Genomic DNA, 19,968 nt, shown 5'->3' with positions numbered 1-19,968 from the left:
AATAACCCATGTGCACACCGATTTAGTGTTTTCTTCTGCGGTACTTTTTAACTTTCCATTTTATAATATTCTTTGAAAGAATGTGCCAAATTATAGATTATTGAAATACTTTAAAATAATGAAGTCCTCTTTAAATTTAAATTTGATAGTATTCAAAATATTCTTTATAACAAAAAACCTCCGTATTTGCTACCGCATGGAATTACTAAAATGAACTATTATGAATCTCCTATCCTTAACTATTTTTATTTATAGTGGAATTGGAGGTTTGTTTTTATAAGATGGAAACAGTTAACTGGTTGCAATGTGGTGTTCTCTTCTAATGCTCCAAATACAGTTTGACTCAGTGAAGGTAGAAGCCTGTAACATTCGAATACTGTACCTTCGACCATATCAGGGTGGATGGGTAGAAGAACATCAGGGCATGACTTTAGAATTATATGTGACTGTTTTATAAAACTAGCACATAAGATTTTTTTTTTTAAAACATAAGTTTTATAAAATTAGCATGTAAGATTACATAAGATCTTAGAATTCTTCATGTTGAAGGAACCTCTTGTACAATATAGTCATTTTGTAAACGAGAAAACTTGAGATCCAACAAATTCAAGTGACTCCTCCAAGGTCTTACAAAACTTAGTAGTAGCATAAAGGCAATAATGTCTCCGTATAATCTTATTTCTTAATGTTTATTTTATATTGTTATATCTATACTATCCCCTAGGGAAATAGTAGTTTTATTTCTATTACCTTTAACTTGCTAAACACTTACTTTAGTCATGCAGTTATATATCTTAAGGATAGGGGACTTCATTCCTGTTGAATCCAGGAAATTGCCTGGAGTCCAGAAATTAAATCTTACCTGCGTCTTACTTGCTTAATGGAGAACATTGTAGTGAACAGAAAATTGGCCATAATATGGAGAAAAGAGGTATAATGGATAGAAGACGTAGATGTTCAGCATAACGATCCAGCTATTTCTCATTCAAGTGCCCAAGAGCAGAATGGTCCAGTTTCCTCTCACCTACAGCATACATACCTTCTTAAATGCAACAGGCATCTTTAAAGGGGGAAAAAAAAAAGTAGCAAGGAAACTAGGAACCAGTCAAGATAAAAACAAAGATAATTTGAGAACTTTGCAAAGGATTTGAAAAGCAAAAGCAAATGCCTGCCATACTACAAAGGCAGAAATGAGGTCCAGAAGCACAAAGATCACTTGATGTGAACAGGTGGAAAAGGTGATTTGGGGTAAAAGTGGAGGGGGGTAGATGGCGGTTGGGGAAGGTGTTGGGAGCTCTAGCCCAGGGCCCGGCCCATTGAGACCAGCACCCAGCCTTCCCTTCTGGCGTTTCCCTCCACACCTCCGTTGCAGGAACCACAGATGATTTCTGGATCATTTGTCCTTAACTTGGCCTTAATGTCTGTCTCATTGAAATTTTTGTTCTGAATTACACTTTATATTCCCTCTTCTTAATTCTGAGAGTGCTTGTAACTCATATATAAAAAAAAAAGTTTCCCTGAAATCTGCATTTCCCCCTTCCCTCTCCTCTCCCACCGCATTGAGGGTAAAAAGAAAAAGTTTCCTGACCTTTCCACCAAAGCCATATATAATGAGTTTTTGTATAGAAGTTGACAGAGATTGGTAAATGTGCTGAATGACCAAAAGGTACCACTAGAAACCGATTTGGGCAGGGTATTAATATCACCATTAATACCCTTAGCTGGAGGTGCACAGCCTCCCCTGTAGACATTCTGTCTCCTCACCTGTACGGTACCTATGTCCGCATTTGCCCTTTTAGAAAAGGAGCTGTTCACTGGCATTTATTGAGATTTTTCTTAGGATCATAGCAGGTGTATATTCCATCCAGTCTGTCAAGTGCGTGGCTTCCTTGTCTAAAATGTTTATTTTGTAGTAATATTAGGGTGATGCAGGAGGGGAGGGCACCAGCTAGTCTGGACATAGACTTGGCCTTATTTTTAACAAAATAAGTGCTGTCCCCCAAACACCCATGTGCTTGCACTCGCCTGCGCCTGCGTGCTCTCCGCCCCTCTCTCTCGTCTTGCAAAAGATTTCTTCATTAAAAAAAAAAAAGGATATAACACAACGTATTCATTCAGACTTGGAGAGGTTAGCCAGAAGGTGCCTACGACAACTTTACTATAGTTCAAATTCTTGGTCTATTATGGTTCCAGGGGGTTTTAAGGCTTCCATAAAACCCCGTTAGTCAATGTCAACAATTTTTTTTTCTTGGTGTTTATGCCTTTAGCACACACACACTGTGTTTCAGGTAAAGCTTACCTAGACATCAGTCATGATGAAGGTCATGGCCACAGACAGCCTCTAAAAGATGTTGGGAAACGTAGTCCTGAAAATGTTTGGGGATGTGGTGTCCTGGTGAGCGTGTAAGAATAACCAATCATGCATGGAAGACCACGCACTCCACAGGACTCCCCTGGGCACTCGCTCTCCATGGGTAGGGTTTTGATAGCCGAGAGTAAGATGTGCAGTTATGTATTTGGTTTTCTAGGGAGTAAAGGACAAATAACTACATCCTTTGTCTGGAAGGATCTTTATTGTTCCTCAACTATACTGCTGATTTTTACATTTAAAAATACATTCTAGCCAGAGGACCCCAGCCCTGTCCCGGTATATTAGTGACCAAGTGTATCCTATCCGTCAGTCCTCATTAACCATCCTCTTCTGCGTTGAAATCATGCAGCAGTTTCTGGATACCCGCTGTGCATAAAGACTTCACGGTCCATCATAAATTTACCATATACCTGCTGAGTGTCTTGTGTCAGGCATGAGCTCGACTCCGAAGATAAAGGTAGCGAACGTGTGTGCACTAGTTCCCTCAGCCTGCTCCAGAGCTCTCTGTCTCCTCCGTCTGTTGGGGCCGCCAGAACAAAAATACTGTCGCCTGGGTGGCTGAAGCAGCAGACATGCATTCCTCACGGTGCTGGGGTCTGGAAGTCCCAGATGGAGGTGTCCGTAGAGTCAGGGTCTGGTGAGGACCCTCTGCCTGGTTTACAGACCTGCTTTCTTGCTGTGTCTTGCCATGGGGGGTGGGGCGGAGAGTGCTCTGGGCCCTTCATTGAAGCCCTCATCTGGGCCCCCATCCCACTGTGGCAGCCGCACCCTCACAATTTCCTCTAAACTCAGTCCCCTCCCATAGGCCACACCTCACCCTCACATTGAGAGCGCCTCAGCGTGTGAATTTGGGGGGCACAGACACCCAGCCCGCTATACTCTCCTTATGGGACTTCCTTGCACTATCATTCTGGGGCTCTCTTTCTTCTCTGCCATAGCCCTTGTTTCCAGGATGCTGTGTGATGATCCTTCCAGATAGATTCCCTCATTCTAGGAGGGCACATCCTTTCATAGCTGGGAAAGACTGAGTATGAGGTAAGACAGTCCTCGACTGCTTGAAAATCTCTCTTCTGCCCTCCTACTTGATGGATCATTTGCTTGGGAGGAGAATTGTACGTTGGGAATAATTTTCACTCCCACCTCTTATTTCTAGATGGCCTTTTTTCCTCGTCTTTGGAAGTTTTCAGATTGCTTTCTCTGTGGTGTTCTGAATTTGTGTTCTTTGTACCAAGTAGTCGGGGTTTGATTCAGGCAACTGGTCCTTTCATTCTGAACCCATTTTCTATATTGTTATTTTCTCCCTGGTGTGCTTTCTCGTTATGGAATGAATACTTTCTGTTTTCTGGTTTTTTTGTCGTTTCTGTTTTCTGGGATATTCTTCAACTTTATCTTCGAACTCTTCTCTTTTGTGTTGCTATTTTATGTTTATTTTCAAGAGCTTTTTCGGTTTTCTGATTTTCTAACAGTATTCAGTTTTTGTCGCATGGGTGTATTATCTTCTGTGTGGATGCCTTCTAGGTTTGTCTTTTGTTTCTCTTGTTGAGTTTTCCTTCTGTTCACTACATTGTTTCTCTTTCCATCAAGCTTTTGTTTCTTTGTCTCCATCTCTCCCATTGGAACAGTCTTTCAGCTGCCTGATGGTCCTTGGCTGTTGATCCTCATGGAAGACTACAGCAGTGAAAAAGCTAACTGGAAGCTCTGTAAGGCAAGATTTCTTAAACCAGTATCTTTTTTTTTTTTTTTTAAAGATTTTATTTATTTATTTAACAGAGAGAGACACAGCGAGAGAGGGAACACAAGCAGGGGGAGTGGGAGAGGGAGAAGCAGGCTTCCTGCAGAGCAGGGAGCCCGATGCGGGGCTCGATCCCAGGACCCTGGGATCATGACCTGAGCCGAAGGCAGACACTTAACCATCTGAGCCACCCAGGCGCCCTAAACCAGTATCTTTGCTGTAGTGATCCAGCCGTTTGGGTGGTGCTTTCTGTGGGAGGACTCTAGAAATGTATGGCACTTTGTAGTTGATCCAGTCTCCTGCTCGGGATGGACAGTGGAGGGTAAGTATTTTGGGACTAGTTGGGAAAAGGGCTGGGAACCCTCCTCTTCAGACGTTCGTTTCCCTCCAGTTGTCGGCCTTGATCTCACCCCTACCCAGGTGTTCAGATCGCATTTCTGGAGAAATTGAAGTTCAGGTTTACGTGCTTACCAGTGAACTAACCCAAGAGGAGTGAGGGGAAAGGACCTGTAGACAGTTATCTTCAGGAATAACTGTCATAAATGATATGATCATGTTAAGAAACCTCCAGTATTTGCTACTTGCCCGTCCTGATTCAGTTACAATTGGGAGGCAGTCCTATATGAATTTTGGCAACACCCCCATCATCTAAATGGCAGGGTAACTCGGAGCATGTCTTTGAAGATGCTGGACATCTGCTGCCACCCTCCTTACCCCACTCCTGTGATGGGGAGCGGGGAGTGTCCCCTGGCCACGTCGGGAGGGGTGAGGGGGTGTCACTGCTCCACGGTCATCCAGTCCCGCTGGGTGCGGTACTGGGCCTCACCCCTGCCTTTCGTAGCACCTTTCCTGGGGTTCTGAAGGGCGTAGAAGTCCTCTTCCTTTGCTCAAGTTCATTTCCTCCGAATTTGAGGGCATCTCTTACCCCCTTCCTGTGCCTCCTCTCCCATTCTCTTGGTCCTTGTGAGTTTATTCCTTTCTTCTTTCTTTCTTCAAAGAGATATTTGGGAAGAGAGAATCATGTGGGTTCTACCACTTCATTTTTAGCCACAGGCCTCCAATTTGTATTTTAAGAAGACCATTCTTGCTACTGTGTCGAAGGGCCCTGAGGGAAGAACGACAGAATTCTGCAGGGAGCCCCATAGGGAAGCCCCCTCCCGGCTGGGCTGGGCAGTGCTGGCTCTCTGCAGGGGTGGGTGGGGTGGGGTGGGGGTGGGGGCAGGAAAGAGCACCTCCTGGTTTCAGGTTGTTCTGACCTAATTTTGAGAAGCAACATGTAAGGTTCAGTGTGTTCACTGGAAACGGAGGGACCTTTCAAACAAGTCACGGTTCTTCATGCCCACTGTCAGAAATTTGGAAGTTATAAGTGGACAAAATGGAACTAATAGGTATTATAACAAATGTATATGAAATGATGACGTAGCCTCCCATCGCCCTGCATGCGGTCGTTATTTTACTAGTTCCCAGCCCTGGAGCCCTGGCTGCTGCTGACTTGGCTGTGATGGAAGGAGCACTGCTGTGGCCTTTGCTCCCCCCGCCCCCCCCCCCAGGTGGCGTCCTCAGGCGGGCTCGGGGTCGGATCGCACCCCCGCTGTAGGGTGCATGTCATGAAGGCTGACCTTGTGAAAACTGGAAGAAGGGCCTCCAGGCTCCGGCTGGGGCACGCAGCGGTGAGGGGGGAGGGCCGAACAGGCTGTGCTTGCTTCATGTCCTTAGTACCTGCGGACAGGATGCATTTTTCCTGGCTTGGCAGCCTCCCAGGACACTTTTGTGCCCATGCCGTGCAGTTGGCACCCAGGACGCAGCCCGGCTAGGCTAGATGAACGGGAACACACTGGGCAGGAAATGCCCGAAACCTCTTTTGTTGTCACCCATATGAAAAGAAAGGCAAAAGATCAGGGTCCTAGGCCAGCCCCTGCCTCGGGCGTTTAGGTTAATGTAGTGTTTCTCCTCGCCCACTCTGTGGCCTTGAGCCGGGCCTTGGAGGAGCTCAGGCCTCCCTTGCTTCACGCTCTCCCCACTAAGCAGGCCCCAGACCGCTGCTTCGCTTCCGGCCATGGTGCAGCTTCCCGTGGCTCACGGGGGCGAGCGCAGCTTGCGCTGGGTGCCTGTGCTGGGTGCACGCCGGTCGGACGCACCCTGCGTCGGCCCGCTGCCTCCTGGCCCGGGTGCTCTCCAGGGCTGCGTGTGCTCTGCTTCTGCTCTTGCGTCTGTTAAACTTGCCTTTGCTAATTAATTGTACAACTTGGAAATGATGTCAGTGGCTAATTCCATGTCCCCATGTCCTGTGTTGGTCACAGACCATGTGGGAGGCAAAGTTGAAAAGAGTGAGGGCCCTTCCGAGATGTTGTCATTCCGTGCTAAGTCCCCCTCTGCGGACAGACCTCGTCCAGGAGAGGAGAGCTGAGTTTGAGAAGGTCAGCGTTCGCCCGACTCGCAGCTCCCTGAGAATTAAGTGAGCGAGTGGATGTGGGTGGAGGCCTTGCACAGAACCCAGCCTGCATTCCTCGCCCTCTCCCTCCCTCCCTTCTTCTCTCTCTCTCTCTCTCTCATTCTTTGGAAGTGGTTCCCTTCTTTTTACTCTTACTGGCTTTATTTATTGGTAGCTTGTAGTATTGTACAGAAGAAAATGGGATGTAAAAATGCTAACCTGTGTTTTTCTGTTATGGTGATTGCCGTGTGTCAGGAAAGAAAAAAGTAACAAATAAGACTTTCCAAAGGCAGAGAAACTGCTTGGTTCAAATACATATCACCCTATCAGAAGTTAGTATTTAGCATATGAACAAAACCCAAAAACGAACCACAAATGAAACAGGACTCATCGATCACATACCAACTTCAAGTGTTACTAAGATGTTTTTTTGTAGGTTTTTATTCTTCGTTCCAGGAGGCATTGTAGACACTCATCATCTCGTCACTCGGACGTACAGGGGAATTAAGTACATTCCCTGTTTGATTTGAGGGAACATGCCCCATTTGGGCTGATGGACCTCCAACCTTTGTCCTCCTTGCCCCCAAACCTGTATCATAGGACAGGGGGTGAGTTGGTGGAATAATGAGCCCCTTTGCATTGCCTGCCTCTTAGCTCAACATTCTGAGCCTGCCGGAGACCTGGTGCTGAGCAAACAGGACCCCCCCACTCCACCCCCCCACCCCCGCCTGCACAGAGGCTGTGGGGGGGCGCACTTGACACAGGGAACAAGCAGGCATTGAAAGGATTTTCAGCGTGTGCACCTGCAGTGACCTTGCAGCACCTTGGGCTCACCGGCCGCATGCCCTTCCAGTCGGCCGGCCTCCTCTTCTTTCCTTCTCTTCAGCTCACCGGAAGTGGTATTAATCCTGCATCAGGTCATACTTGTGGAGTTTTCCTTTTCACTCTGTCGATGCAGTTTATTCCCAGACAGGGGTAGCCGCAGGGCCTGCTGTTCCAGAAAGGCAACAGCTCCTGTTGGGTGCCAGTTTTCAGTGGGGGGGACTTTGGCGCTTGGGTTCCTCACATGGGCTTGGTGGGGACCCAGCCTTCTCTTCCAGTTACGCTGACTTGGGGCACTGTGATCTCAAGATTACACTTTTTCTGTATGAAAACTTTCTCACAATTCTGTTTGCCTGCAGAATTATATGGGCCAACTCTGGTTATTGATGAGTCTTCTTTCTTGAAGCAGTTGATACTTATTCTTCTTCTTATCTCATTGGACTGCTGGAGATTGGGCTTCACCCTAAGGCCTCTGGTATGCTGCGGCTCATTTGCAAAGATTTCTAATATTTAGAGTTTTTTGGTTTTTTTTTAGACTATGCAGGTGTGTAAGGAAAGGCAAGAAGAGAGGGACAGAGTCACATAATACTAAAATAGCCATATATTTTTTGTTTTTTTCTTAACAGATGCAGCAGCTTTTTTATGAGAATTACGAACAGAACAAAAAGGGGTACATTCGAGATCTCCATAACAGTAAAATCCACCGAGCCATCACCCTGCACCCCAACAAAAACCCGCCCTACCAGTACCGGCTGCACAGTTACATGCTGAGCCGCAAGATCGCCGAACTCCGCCACCGCACCATCCAGCTGCACCGGGAGATCGTCCTGATGGGCCGCTACAGCAGCACCGAGATTCACAAAGAAGACCTGCAGCTGGGAATCCCTCCCTCCTTCATGCGGTTCCAGCCCCGCCAACGGGAGGAGATTCTGGAGTGGGAGTTTCTGACCGGGAAGTACTTGTACTCGGCCGCCGAGGGCCAGCCGCCTCGGAGAGGGATGGACTCCGCTCAGAGGGAGGCCCTGGATGACATTGTCATGCAGGTCATGGAGATGATCAACGCCAACGCCAAGACCAGAGGGCGCATCATTGACTTCAAAGAGATACAGTACGGCTACCGCCGGGTGAACCCCATGTACGGGGCCGAGTACATCCTGGACCTGCTGCTGTTGTACAAGAGGCACAAGGGGAAGAAGGTGACCGTGCCCGTGCGGAGACACGCGTACCTGCAGCAGACCTTCAGCAGGATCCAGTTCGTGGAGCACGAGGAGCTGGATGCCAGGGAGCTGGCCAACAAAATCAATCAGGAATCTGGATCCTTGTCCTTTCTCTCCAATTCCCTAAAGAAGCTCGTTCCCTTTCAGCTCCCTGGGTCAAAGAACGAGCACAAAGAACCCAAAGAGAAAAAGATAAATATCTTGATTCCGCTGTCCGGGCGTTTCGACATGTTTGTGAGATTTATGGGAAACTTTGAGAAGACATGTCTCATTCCCAATCAGAACGTCAAGCTCGTGGTTCTGCTTTTCAATTCTGACTCCAACCCCGACAAGGCCAGGCAAGTTGAACTCATGAGAGATTATCGCATCAAGTACCCCAAAGCGGACATGCAGATTCTGCCCGTGTCTGGGGAGTTTTCAAGAGCTCTGGCCCTTGAAGTGGGGTCTTCCCAGTTCAATAACGAATCTTTGCTCTTTTTCTGTGACGTTGACCTCGTCTTTACTACAGAGTTCCTTCAGCGGTGTCGAGCAAATACAGTTCTGGGCCAACAAATCTATTTTCCAATCATCTTTAGCCAGTACGATCCAAAGATTGTTTATAGTGGGAAAGTTCCCAGCGATAACCATTTTGCCTTCACTCAGAAGACTGGCTTCTGGAGAAACTATGGGTTTGGCATTACTTGCATTTACAAGGGAGATCTTGTCCGAGTCGGTGGCTTTGACGTTTCCATCCAAGGCTGGGGGCTCGAGGATGTGGACCTTTTCAACAAGGTTGTCCAGGCAGGTTTGAAGACGTTCAGGAGCCAAGAAGTAGGAGTGGTCCATGTCCACCATCCTGTCTTTTGTGATCCCAATCTCGATCCTAAACAGTACAAAATGTGCTTGGGGTCCAAAGCATCCACGTATGGGTCCACACAGCAGCTGGCTGAAATGTGGCTGGAAAAACATGACCCAAGTTACAGTAAAAACAGCAATAATGGCTCAGTGAGGACAGCCTAACATCCAGCTCTGCTGGAAGAGACGTTTTTAATTATCTAATTTATTTTTCAAAAATTTTTTGTATGATCAGATCGTTTTTGAAGTCCATACAAGGATATATTTTACACATGATTTTCTTACAAAGGACTCCTTGATGATTGAGCTTTTTGAACAAAAATGTGATCATGTTTGCCTTTGAACACATTTTCTTGCTGAACGTTGGTGTAGCAGACCTGCTTAATGATGACTTGAAATGTACCTGATGAACAAAACTTTGTTGTTTGGTTTTGTTTTTTTATGCATTTCCTTTTCAGAACCCCCGCACCCCCTTGCTGCAGTCGTCTGGCTGGAAACATGAACGTTCCTGCAAAGTATTATTGTAACAAAGCACTGTAGCCCTGGTAAATGTTTTGTTGTAACTGTTAACATTGCACAGATTCTACCTTTTGTCTTTTTTTTTTACAACGATTTATTTTTTTTTTAAGCCATTTCGTGTTCCAGTTGTACAATAAGGAAATGTGATAATAACTGTATCATCACGGTCGGGAGAGCTTTCCAAAGTTGATCCTTTCCCCCAAACTTGTGCTCATCGTGGTCACGTAGTTTTAAAAACAAGGGGAGGAGAGGGACAGTTAGATGTATGGCTGTTCTTGTGGTCGTTCGTGTGGCTTAACGGACCTGGCATTAAATTCCAAGAAGGATTTGGTATTTTTTTTTTTCCCCTCTTCCTGACCCTTCTCTTTAAAGGGTAAACTATTATTAATATTTAGAATGGCAAAGAAGAATTATTGTAATAAATCTAATGTACACAAGCTAAAACAGAAGCAAAAACCCGCCCTAATGGAAGCATTGGGGGAAAACGTATTTTGGTTTTGTTCACTTCATCGTGTCTGCGTTACATTATTGGTGGCAATGGTTGTTTCATTCTTTAATTACTGTTTTGTTTTATTCTTTGTATCCGAAATACCTTTAATTTATTTAATATCCATTGTTTAGAGTTCTGCCGTTTCTCCAGTACCTGTTAGTTATTAGTATTTATGTGTATCAGGAGTGTGTTTAGTGTTCTTTTATTTGCAGTAAACTGATCTCCAAAGATTTCCTTTTGAAAACGCTTTTTCCCTCCGCAATTTTTACATTCCTTCCTGTTTTACTAAATACTAAGTGTTCTTTGACAATTTTGGTGCTCGCATGCTTTGGGGACAAAAGTGAAATGCAGTCTGTCATGACACCAGAACGTTTGTTTTCACTCACAGATCCAATGTGCCTTAATAAATTGTTTTTTTTTCATTTAGATTTCAGTCAGTAATAGACTTGCATTTTAATACACATCGTTGGAGATCTGCTTATTTGTAAATAGTCTGTTGCTCATTTGGGAAAATAAACCAGTGAACAGTATTTTTCTATTGTACTTTTCAGGACCATTCTGTCTCATTACTCCTGTTTTAGCTAAAGAATTGTATTACATTTAAAGAGTAAAACTCTGAAACACTGATTTCTAAAGGTTTCCAAGTTATTTGAGGGGAATATTTTGTGTAGACTGCAGTTTGGGAGTGATGTGAAGCTTTCGAGTGCCTCTTCCGCTATTGTCCCTTAGAATGAATTTTTTTTTTTTTTTAAGATTTTATTTATTTATTTGACACAGAGAGAGGGACAGCGAGAGAGGGAACACAAGCAGGGGGAGTGGGAGAGGGAGAAGCAGGCTTTCCATGGAGCAGGGAGCCCGATGCGGGGCTCGATCCCAGGACCCTGGGATCATGACCTGAGCCGAAGGCAGACGCTTAACGACTGAGCCACCCAGGCGCCCCCCCCAGAATGAATTTTACTTTTGTTCCTCTTCAGCTTGCTGAATCTGTGTTCCCTAGAACAAGGGTCTTCAAACCCATTCTAAGCCTCATCCGGCTTCTTGGTACACGTGCACCTTCCTGGCCCCAGAGTGGGACCGACTGGGCCCTTTAGAACCTGCATTTTAACAAGTGCCCACGTGAGGCTGTGTGCACGAACCTTCTCGGGGTTTTGGGATAGATCTAACTACAGGGTAAATTGTGTACAGTTGCTATGTAATCGAAGAATCAAAAAAAGTAAGATCTTTGATGTCAAGGTAGCAAGCTTTGTGGAAGCCAGTCCCACTCCCAGGACAGGTATTTACCGTGTAATGACAGTTAAGACCCAGTATAATAACATTGTGCTCTCAGTAGGAATTGCTGTCATTCAGCCTAATTGTCATTTACTTTGTGGGAATGTTTAGTTTTTCTTCGGAAGAAAGCACATTTTTATTCCTCAGGAAGAGCACAGTATGCGCCTTGATGACAAAGTAATTTAAATTCTCTATCATGATAGCGAACTGTCGGGATTTTTGATGGGGGTTGTATGAGCAGTGACCTTGTCAAGCTTAAATGTCTGTCCAGCGTCATGATGACACTTTGTTAAAGTTCACCATTTCCTTCCTACTCCCGCTCCTGCTCAAGTCTGTTCCTCTTCCTGATGCCCACGTGGATTTTTTTGGAGGTGGCGCCCTCCCTCCCTCACGATTGCGCCTTTAGAAAGGCTGCCGAGGGACGCCTGGGTGGCTCAGTCGGTTAAGCGTCTGCCTTCACCTCAGGTTATGATCTCGGGGTCGAGCCCCACATCAGGCTCCCCGCTCAGCGGGCAGTCTGCTTGTCCCTCTCCCTCTGCTCTTCACCCCTGCATGCTCTCTCTCTCTCTCTCCCCCCTCTCTCAAATAAATAAATGAAATCTTTAAAAAAAAAAAATAGGCTGCTGGACCCCTTCCGGTCCCCCTCTCCTGGTCGTGCCGTGCCCGGAGTCTGCACCCACTGGCCTCCCGGTTCACTCCCCTCCTGGCCTCTCCTCTTCCAGCGGAGCCAGGGTCCCTCTTACTAAAGTGCTCTTCCAAACTGGCAGTTCCAGTGCCTTCCTGCCCAGAGAGCGGGCCCTAGAGGTCCCCTCCTTAGGAACCTCCTCCAACCAAACTGGGCTCCAAGTTTGTGGGGACATCAGGGTCTTTCCTGCTCGGACCTCAGTCTGGAACTCTCTCTGCACACCACTGTGCTGGCCAACTGGGCTGATCCTCCAAGAGGCAACTGAAACTCTCCCATTGTCCACTCTGGTGTCACCCCGGACCCTTCCAGTGTAGAGGTGACACAGCTGGACTTAATTCTATGGTCATGTGATCATAGTCTTCCTCACTGGACTCTTGCCCGTGGTACCCGGGCATGTTGAGCCCTCTTGTCAAGAAGGACCGTGTCCTCCACTGTCCCCGGCCTTGCCGTTAGCACACGGTTCCCCATCTTGTGTGTTCCTTGCAGTGGAATATCCACACGGCTCGCCTCCCTGCCACTGCATTAGTCGTGGCCCCGTGGCCCACCCACACTCGTGACCTGGAAACAATTGCTGCTTCTCTTAGAACTCTGAGGGCTTTCTAGTTCTACTCTTTGTTTCATTTGTTACTTTATACTTAGTGTGCATTACTGTATTTTAAATACAGAAAAGTATTGAAATGGCCCATAGCCCCACAAACCAGATAACTCCTGTTAACAGTACTTAAAAATGAAGACTCCTAGTGAGGATGGTTGGAAGGGGGAAGATCACAATGGTGCACAGAGGCATGAAATGGAGCCTTCCTCCTCCCTCCAGCCATCCAGCCCTGGGGCCCTCCCACAAAGAACCACCAGGTCTGTGTGGCCTGGTGGGGAAGGGGTGGTGTGAATCATAGGTGAATTAGGTTGGTAGCATTTTAAACAACTCATTTACACCAGTGAGAACCACATGCTTATTTGCTTGGGCACGAGGGCCCAGGTGAGCCTCTTGCTGCAGGACAGAGAGACCTGGTGCTCTGAGGACTTGGCAAACATATTTCTGGAGGGCAGGGCAGGGCCGAGTGGGCTTGTGGGTGCGCATGGGTGCGCGTGTGGGAGCAGAAGAGCCCTGTCTCCTGGGCACACACTGATTGTACTCACCTCTGGGAGGTGGGATCGCTTTCCCAGCACTGCTATTCTGGGCCAACATCAGACCACAGTATGCACATGGAGCCCTGGCATTCCAGGACTTTGATGTTTGGAGACAGGGCCATGGTCACAAAGTACACGTCATGTGACAGTCCCTCTTGGCCGCAAAGTAGGCAGCCCAGGAGCGAGGGAGGCGTGTTCCCTCCCACCGGGTGCTGAGAGCAGAAGGGGCAGGTGCGGCTGGCGCGCCCACAGCTGGGGCCCTTCCCGAGTTCAGGGCACGGAAGTAGCCCTGACCCTCCAAAACGGCTTTCCCTAGTCTCCCCGAACTCCATCAGCCCGGCGGATCAAGCTCTCGGTCTCTGTGCCCCCTTCTGCCCAGCCTTTAGACCTGTCCCCTTCGCGAAGCTCGCCAAGCCTCAGCCCCGGCTCCGCGGACTTGTGCTCTCTCTGCTGCTCAGACCGCAGGCGCGGGGGACGCGGACGACAGTCCCATTTTGCCTCAATCCTGTGCCCTTGAAGGGTCGCCTGGAGGACAACAGTGAAGGGGACTGGTGGGTTTTCAGAGGCATTCTGAGGCCGGCTCTCTTGCCCTTTAGTAAGAGGTCTGTCCTCCCGGAATGTGAACGCCTGCGGGACTGCCTGCCCGCTGGACGCTCTCAGCTGCTCCGGGGCTCCGCCCTGGCCCCAGATCTCAGCCTCTGTCCTTGTGCTTTCTTGTCGTGGAGGGAAATGAGCGCCAGCCCGCCTGCACCTGCGCTGGCGCCCGCCCTGGGGGATTAGGCTGTGTTACTGCGTATAAATTGCTGTAATCTCTGCTGCAAAGGAGCTTATGTGCCCCTGTGACTGGGGGCCGGCAGGGGGGGGGGTCTGTCTGCTGAAGTGGCTGCACAGGGCTGTGCCTACCTCAGTGGGTCCCACTGTGCTGTTTCAAGCCCTCGAAGGATGGGCTTCTGTTCCACTTGAAGGAAAAGGCTGCTCATACCAGATCTGCTTCCTCGAACTTGGTGTAAATGCAGTGAAAGTGTCAATGTTGCAATGCGTCGGATCGGATTACAGCAACGACTTCCAGTAGGAAAAAACCCTCCTCCTGTTAGTTTTGCAGTGCTTCAGGGTTTTGGGCTTTCTGCAGGGATGGAGGGGGGTGGTGGGGAGAGGGGGGTGGTGGGAATATACAAATCTCCAACCAGAAACCATAGGGCCAACCAGATTAGGGGCTGGTTTGTCAACAGGGCAGTTAAACCACTTAGGTGCCTGTCGTCAGATACTTTTTCGATGCATTAATTTGCCATTCCAGTTATGAGGGTTTTCCTGTCTTACTACAACAATCAAAACCAAAATTTTGTCCTTTAAAGAACATTCTAGCTGCATTTTCTTTAAAACAGTAAGAGTTGTTATGCCTGACTGATTTCTAATGAGAAAATATAACAAGAAATTGATCAAGTCATTTAATAATGCATATCAGGCAAGCTCTGGAATCTACCTAAACGGTTCTCTCCATCCAGCAGTTTGTCACAATTAAGCCAGCGAAGCCTCTGGGCTGCCACCTTCCCTTTCCTCTTGCTGATGTGCCACGACTCAACACCGCATGCCTGGCTCGATGCGACCTACACGTTCCCAGTGGAGAAAGGAAAACACTTTTAGCCAAATCTCTAAGTGACCTTCACATTTATTAATTCTGAATTAAGTTCAGGTCTTTCTTTAGGCAAAGGCTCACTTCCTGTTACAAAACTAAAGGGGAACTCTCAGCCATAGGCTCAAAATGCCCTCGGAAAGCTAGAAATTTCCTAAAATGCACATTCAAGGAGTTGGGAAGGAAGCATTTTGCATTTTTTAAGTCCGTCTCCCCTTGTGGATAACAATGTCATTAATCACAGTATGAAAATATGCATACTGGGCAGTTGAGTCAAGAAGGAAAGACCTTCTCCTCCACCACCCTGTTCCCACTTCGGTGAATTCCTGTGGGGTTTTGGTAACATATTTAGAGTTTGATGCAGCGGTGAACATGCCCGTGTAGCCACTTGCTCCCTGCTCCTTCACCGCACACTTAAAACCCCTCTTTTGGTCCTTTGAAATCATCGTTAATGGCTGCCTTCTCTGGTAGAGTTGAGAACTTTCCCAGTGTCCACCGCCTCGAGCGCCCCACATTCTACCCCGAATAACGCGGCAGCGAGCCTCTTTGGCACACAGCCCGTCTTGTGCTTGGACCATCAGATTTCCAGAAGTGAGCCATCTACCTCTAGGGCTGAGGGACCTGGTGTTGGCCTATTTCTGACTTAACAGGAAGCCATTTGGTATTTGACGTGGTCAACGTTGACATTTTGTGCCTGCTAGCAATTCCAATAAAACCTTTTAAAAATAAACTTGAACTCAGCCAAATGACCTTCAAGAAATACGAGGGGAATATTGCACATGGAATCTGGGTTACACCATCCCATGAGAACGGCAGCCCCACAAACCCAACTCTGGGACTGCATCACTGAGTCACTACGAAGTGAGAGAAAAGGCAGATGGATTTATGGGTGAGTCAGGGAGTGAAGAGAGGCAAGTTCCAGACAGACAGCCTGTTTGGGAACAAGGTCCGTTTCTCGGCTCCCGGGCCACAGGCATCCGTCCCAGGAGACGGGAGGGCAGGGGTCAGGAAGGGGCGTGGCCGGCTCGAGATAAGCGCCGCTCTTTCCAGACTTCACAAGGCAGTGGGGGTGCGGGGCGAGGTGTGGACGTGACCAGAGGCACCGGGCATCCCTCCTCCCTTTCAGTGTTCGAAGATGGAACTACCAACCACGCTCCTGTGTTCTCAGCAGGTTTGGAGGACTCACTAGGTATTATATCATGATTATAACTTATTGTCACTTGGCATCTGTAGGGCTTGGAAGCCAAAGCGCATGACTAGATTGGAAGGTGGTATCGGCTGTGGGCTGGTTAAGGCCTGGGGCCTGGAGAGCAGACGATGAAGGGAGATGTGGGGCGCCTCCTGGTTAGCAAAGGACAGCTGGAGACCCCTGTTGGGCCCCAGTGAGCCGGAGATCTCTGAGAGCCGGTCTTGGGCTCAGGGAAGGCCGGGGCTAGCGCTTGTCCACGGGCTGGAGCGGGCAGAGGGCTGGGGGGGCTCGCCATGCGGTCACTGGTAACGAGCGGTTGAGGTTATGATTCACGGGCCTTCTTTAAAATTAGGTCTGGGGATGGGCCTTTCCTTCTCCCATAAGGATGTGCCTTCCGGCAAAAACTTGCCAGGCCCAGTTTCTCTGATGCGGATTGTCAGGGCAGTCCCTGGCTGGGCCACATCCTCAAGAGGATGTGACTTTTATGGCCCACCGGCCTGGCAGGATGGGAAAGCCCTGTCCAGCCCCAGACACTATCCCGCGGGCCTGGGGGGGGTGCGGGTTGCTGGACAGTCTCGGCCGCTCTGCCTGCCCAGGAGCTGGGGCTTGGCTGCCAGGTCTTCCCCGAGCTAGGAGGATGCTTGGCTTCCATTACCTGCCCCACTGGGGACCCTCCAGTTAGCTCATGCCCTGCAGGGCCATGTCACCACCCTCACCTCCTGGCTAAGGGCCTGATGCTGCCCCCCCTTTCCCCCCAGTCATGGCTGCAGCAAACGGCTGCCCCCGTGTTGCTTTGGGAGGTGAGTTTATCACAGAATCTATTTCGCCCCAAAGTCTGTCCCCTCGTCACCCACTGAAGTGCACGGTTAGGGTTAGGGTGAGGTTCTGTTTGCCCTATTTCTGGCTCCGTGTGTTTGCCTTTTTCTGCCTCCACACAGTCAGTCCCAAATTAGGAGGAAAATATCCACAAACTGCAAGATTGGGGAGAGCATGTGACACGTACAGACTGGCATCGGCTGGCACTCCGATGCTGCAGATTGTCTTAAAATGACTTGTCGGAGAGGATGTAGAGTTGCCAACTTTGGAGACAGACACTGTGCAAACCGAACCCCTCTGCGGACGGGGACAGTAGCAACACAGTTCCGACCTGGGGCGAGAAGTCACCGTGGCGGGGGTCTGAAGGGCAAGCAGCTCTCCGTCCTGCGGATGTAGGGGTGCCGCCAAGCTGGGCTCCTCAGGCAATATGGAAGCCAGATTCGAGGGGTGCCCCGCAGGATGTCCTGGGCTCTCTCAGCAAAATGTCTCTCTGTGGGAGATAGATTCGCCGCTGGAATACGGCTCCGGGGGAATTCACAGACCTGGGTCTCCCCAACTAGCCGGGGCTGGGGGTGGGGACAGGTGGGGGACAGTGAATCCATCATGCTGTTCCTTATAACCCAGCTGATGCACCAGCCTGTGGTTATACAAACCCGGGAGAGTTTGGGATGAAGGGCAGGGCATAAAAATACAAAGAACTGGGTTTGTAAAGTGTTTGGTTTGGCACTCGGGGGAGAGAAGCGGCCCCAGAACCAGGCAGACCTGGGTTTGGGTCAGCGGTGGGCTGGAGTGGGCAGCTCTCCCCAACCCTGCATTCGGTGACCCCACGCCGGTCCAGTAGCCTGCAATCGGCCGAGGTGGGAGTATTTATACCCCCGGAGAGGGTAAATGCTTCGAGTCAGGACTTCTTTTCTTTCCTTGTCTGTCTGGAGTTGGCCTTCCCAGCACAGCAACTGGTTCGCACTGGTTGGGCTCAGGCCCACAGACGATGGGCCAGGCCCTGTGCGAGTCTGCCAGCCACCAAGTGACCTCGGGCAGGTTCCCGGTGCCAGGGCTCGGCTTTCTGCTCTAAAATGGGCAGTTATGACGACCTCGTGAGACTGATGAGAGAATCCACAGAACCTGGTTCTTTCAGCGCCTGTCCCCGTGTTTCAGTTAATGTGTACGCCCCCACCCCATGTCCCCACCTCGAAATTGCAGTTGCTCCAAACTCTTGCAGACCCGTATCCGGTGACTCATCAAATCCCACAATCCCTCCTGGATCTAAAGTCACCAGGGTGGCCCCTCCTCCCACCCCATCGTCTCCCCACAAAGCTGCCTGGATCGGGCAGGTCCTGCCCATTTCCTGCTCCTCCGGTCCAGCTGCTTCTCGGCCATCGGACTCTTCTTTAAAAAAACAAACCGTATTTGTCCTCTTCTGCTTAGACGCGACCCCGGTTTCAGTCCAGACATTGAGCAAGGCCTGACTGCCCCGCAGCGGCTCTGCTTGGCCCGCCTCTCCCCCTCCTCTATCTTTCCAGCCGCATCTGAGCTCAGCAACCCCTGCCGGGGTTGACAGGAAATCCCTCTTAAAACTGCAAGCGGGGGCCCATTCTGGGCTTGGGAGGCCGGCCCCGTCTCTCCTGGGCAAATGTGCAGGTTCCGTGGCAGTGTGACCCTCTCACTCTGGCCTGTCTGGGCCCTGTAGGTGGAGCTCCATCCTGCCACCGCCCCTATCCGAGGCCCCCTTTACTCACCTTTGTAGGCCCTGGCTCCTCCCTGGGGGCTTCTGGTCTCCATCTGCCCGTTGTCTGGCTGTCACACCAGGCTGGCCCAGACCGAGCCTCGCTCACCTTTGTGACTCACCAGGGGCCTGGCCGGCCGTGCTGTGTAGCCAACGTCAGTTTCCCTTGACTTCTATTCTAGGCTCTTGGCTGGCTTACTCGCCAAGGGGAATTAACAAGCAAGATGAAATATTTCTATACAGACAGCCTGGGACATTCAGTTTTTAGGTGAAAACAATCGAACAGCTTTCAGTAAGAACTGCAAGGACAAGAACCTTACTTCAGAGACGTGGAATGCTTTCCCTCTTGAATCATGAAACTAACATTTATGGAACAGTTACTAAGTGCCAGGCACTTTGTATGTTACTTCATTTACTGTTCCCTCAATCCCTGTGAGATCAGTATTCTGACCTCAGTTTATAGGGGAGGAATGGAAGCTCAGAGAGTTTAGGTGACATGCCCAAGGTCACAGAGCTAATAAATGGCAGATCCAAAATTCACACCAGATCAGCCTTTTCTCAAAAGCCACGTCTCGGTGGGGGGGTGGGGGGGTGGGAGGGGAGGGAAGGCAGTGTATCTACTTGTCAGGGAATTTACTGTCCTCAATTTAGAGCACTCACAGAGTACCAGGATGTGGGAACCCACTGAATGAGGGTGTTTTCAGAACCATAGAAAAGGGCAGAATGCATAAATACTTTATCTTTTATTCTTCCTCTCCCTTTTTAAATGCTGAATTTTTTTAAGACTCCCCAAACACACAATTCAACATAGATACAGTAAAAAAAATTTTTTTTTCAAAATACACAGTATTCAGAAGAATTAAAGTTCCAGTAATGGTGGAGTACCTTGTATCAGACTCACTCTCCCATTGATAGTGATGATAAACTACGGACAAAGTAGCAAACATGCGCGCCCACACACACACCGCCAGAAAAAAAAATTTAAAGATTTGAAGGCACTAGAGTGACAAAAATCAGACAGATACCGGAGGAGATTTGACCCTTGAACGATGGGAACTACATATTGTTATAATTACACATGTTATTTACCCTGCTTTTCCCTGGAGGGCACC

At 48.9% G+C, this 19,968-nt stretch overlaps 1 protein-coding gene across 4 annotated transcripts in view; it reads left to right on the top strand.

The window, feature by feature from the left end:
* CHSY1 (chondroitin sulfate synthase 1) overlaps positions 1 to 11,043 on the top strand; it is a 75,957-nt gene extending 64,914 nt beyond the window's left edge. For all 4 annotated transcript variants that reach the window (XM_078078964.1, XM_078078966.1, XM_078078965.1 and 1 more), the window contains one exon: positions 7,983 to 11,043. In XM_078078964.1, coding sequence (XP_077935090.1) covers positions 7,983 to 9,572 — 1,590 coding nt within the window. In that variant the 3' untranslated portion in view covers positions 9,573 to 11,043. The remainder of the gene's footprint in view (positions 1 to 7,982) is intronic.
* The last annotated feature ends 8,925 nt before the right edge of the window (positions 11,044 to 19,968 follow it).

Source organism: Halichoerus grypus, chromosome 8 (assembly GCF_964656455.1).
Source record: "Halichoerus grypus chromosome 8, mHalGry1.hap1.1, whole genome shotgun sequence".
NCBI classification, from domain to species: domain Eukaryota; kingdom Metazoa; phylum Chordata; class Mammalia; order Carnivora; family Phocidae; genus Halichoerus; species Halichoerus grypus.
The sequence above is the reverse complement of the archived record's forward strand: the minus strand, read 5'-3'. Positions and strand labels throughout refer to the sequence as shown.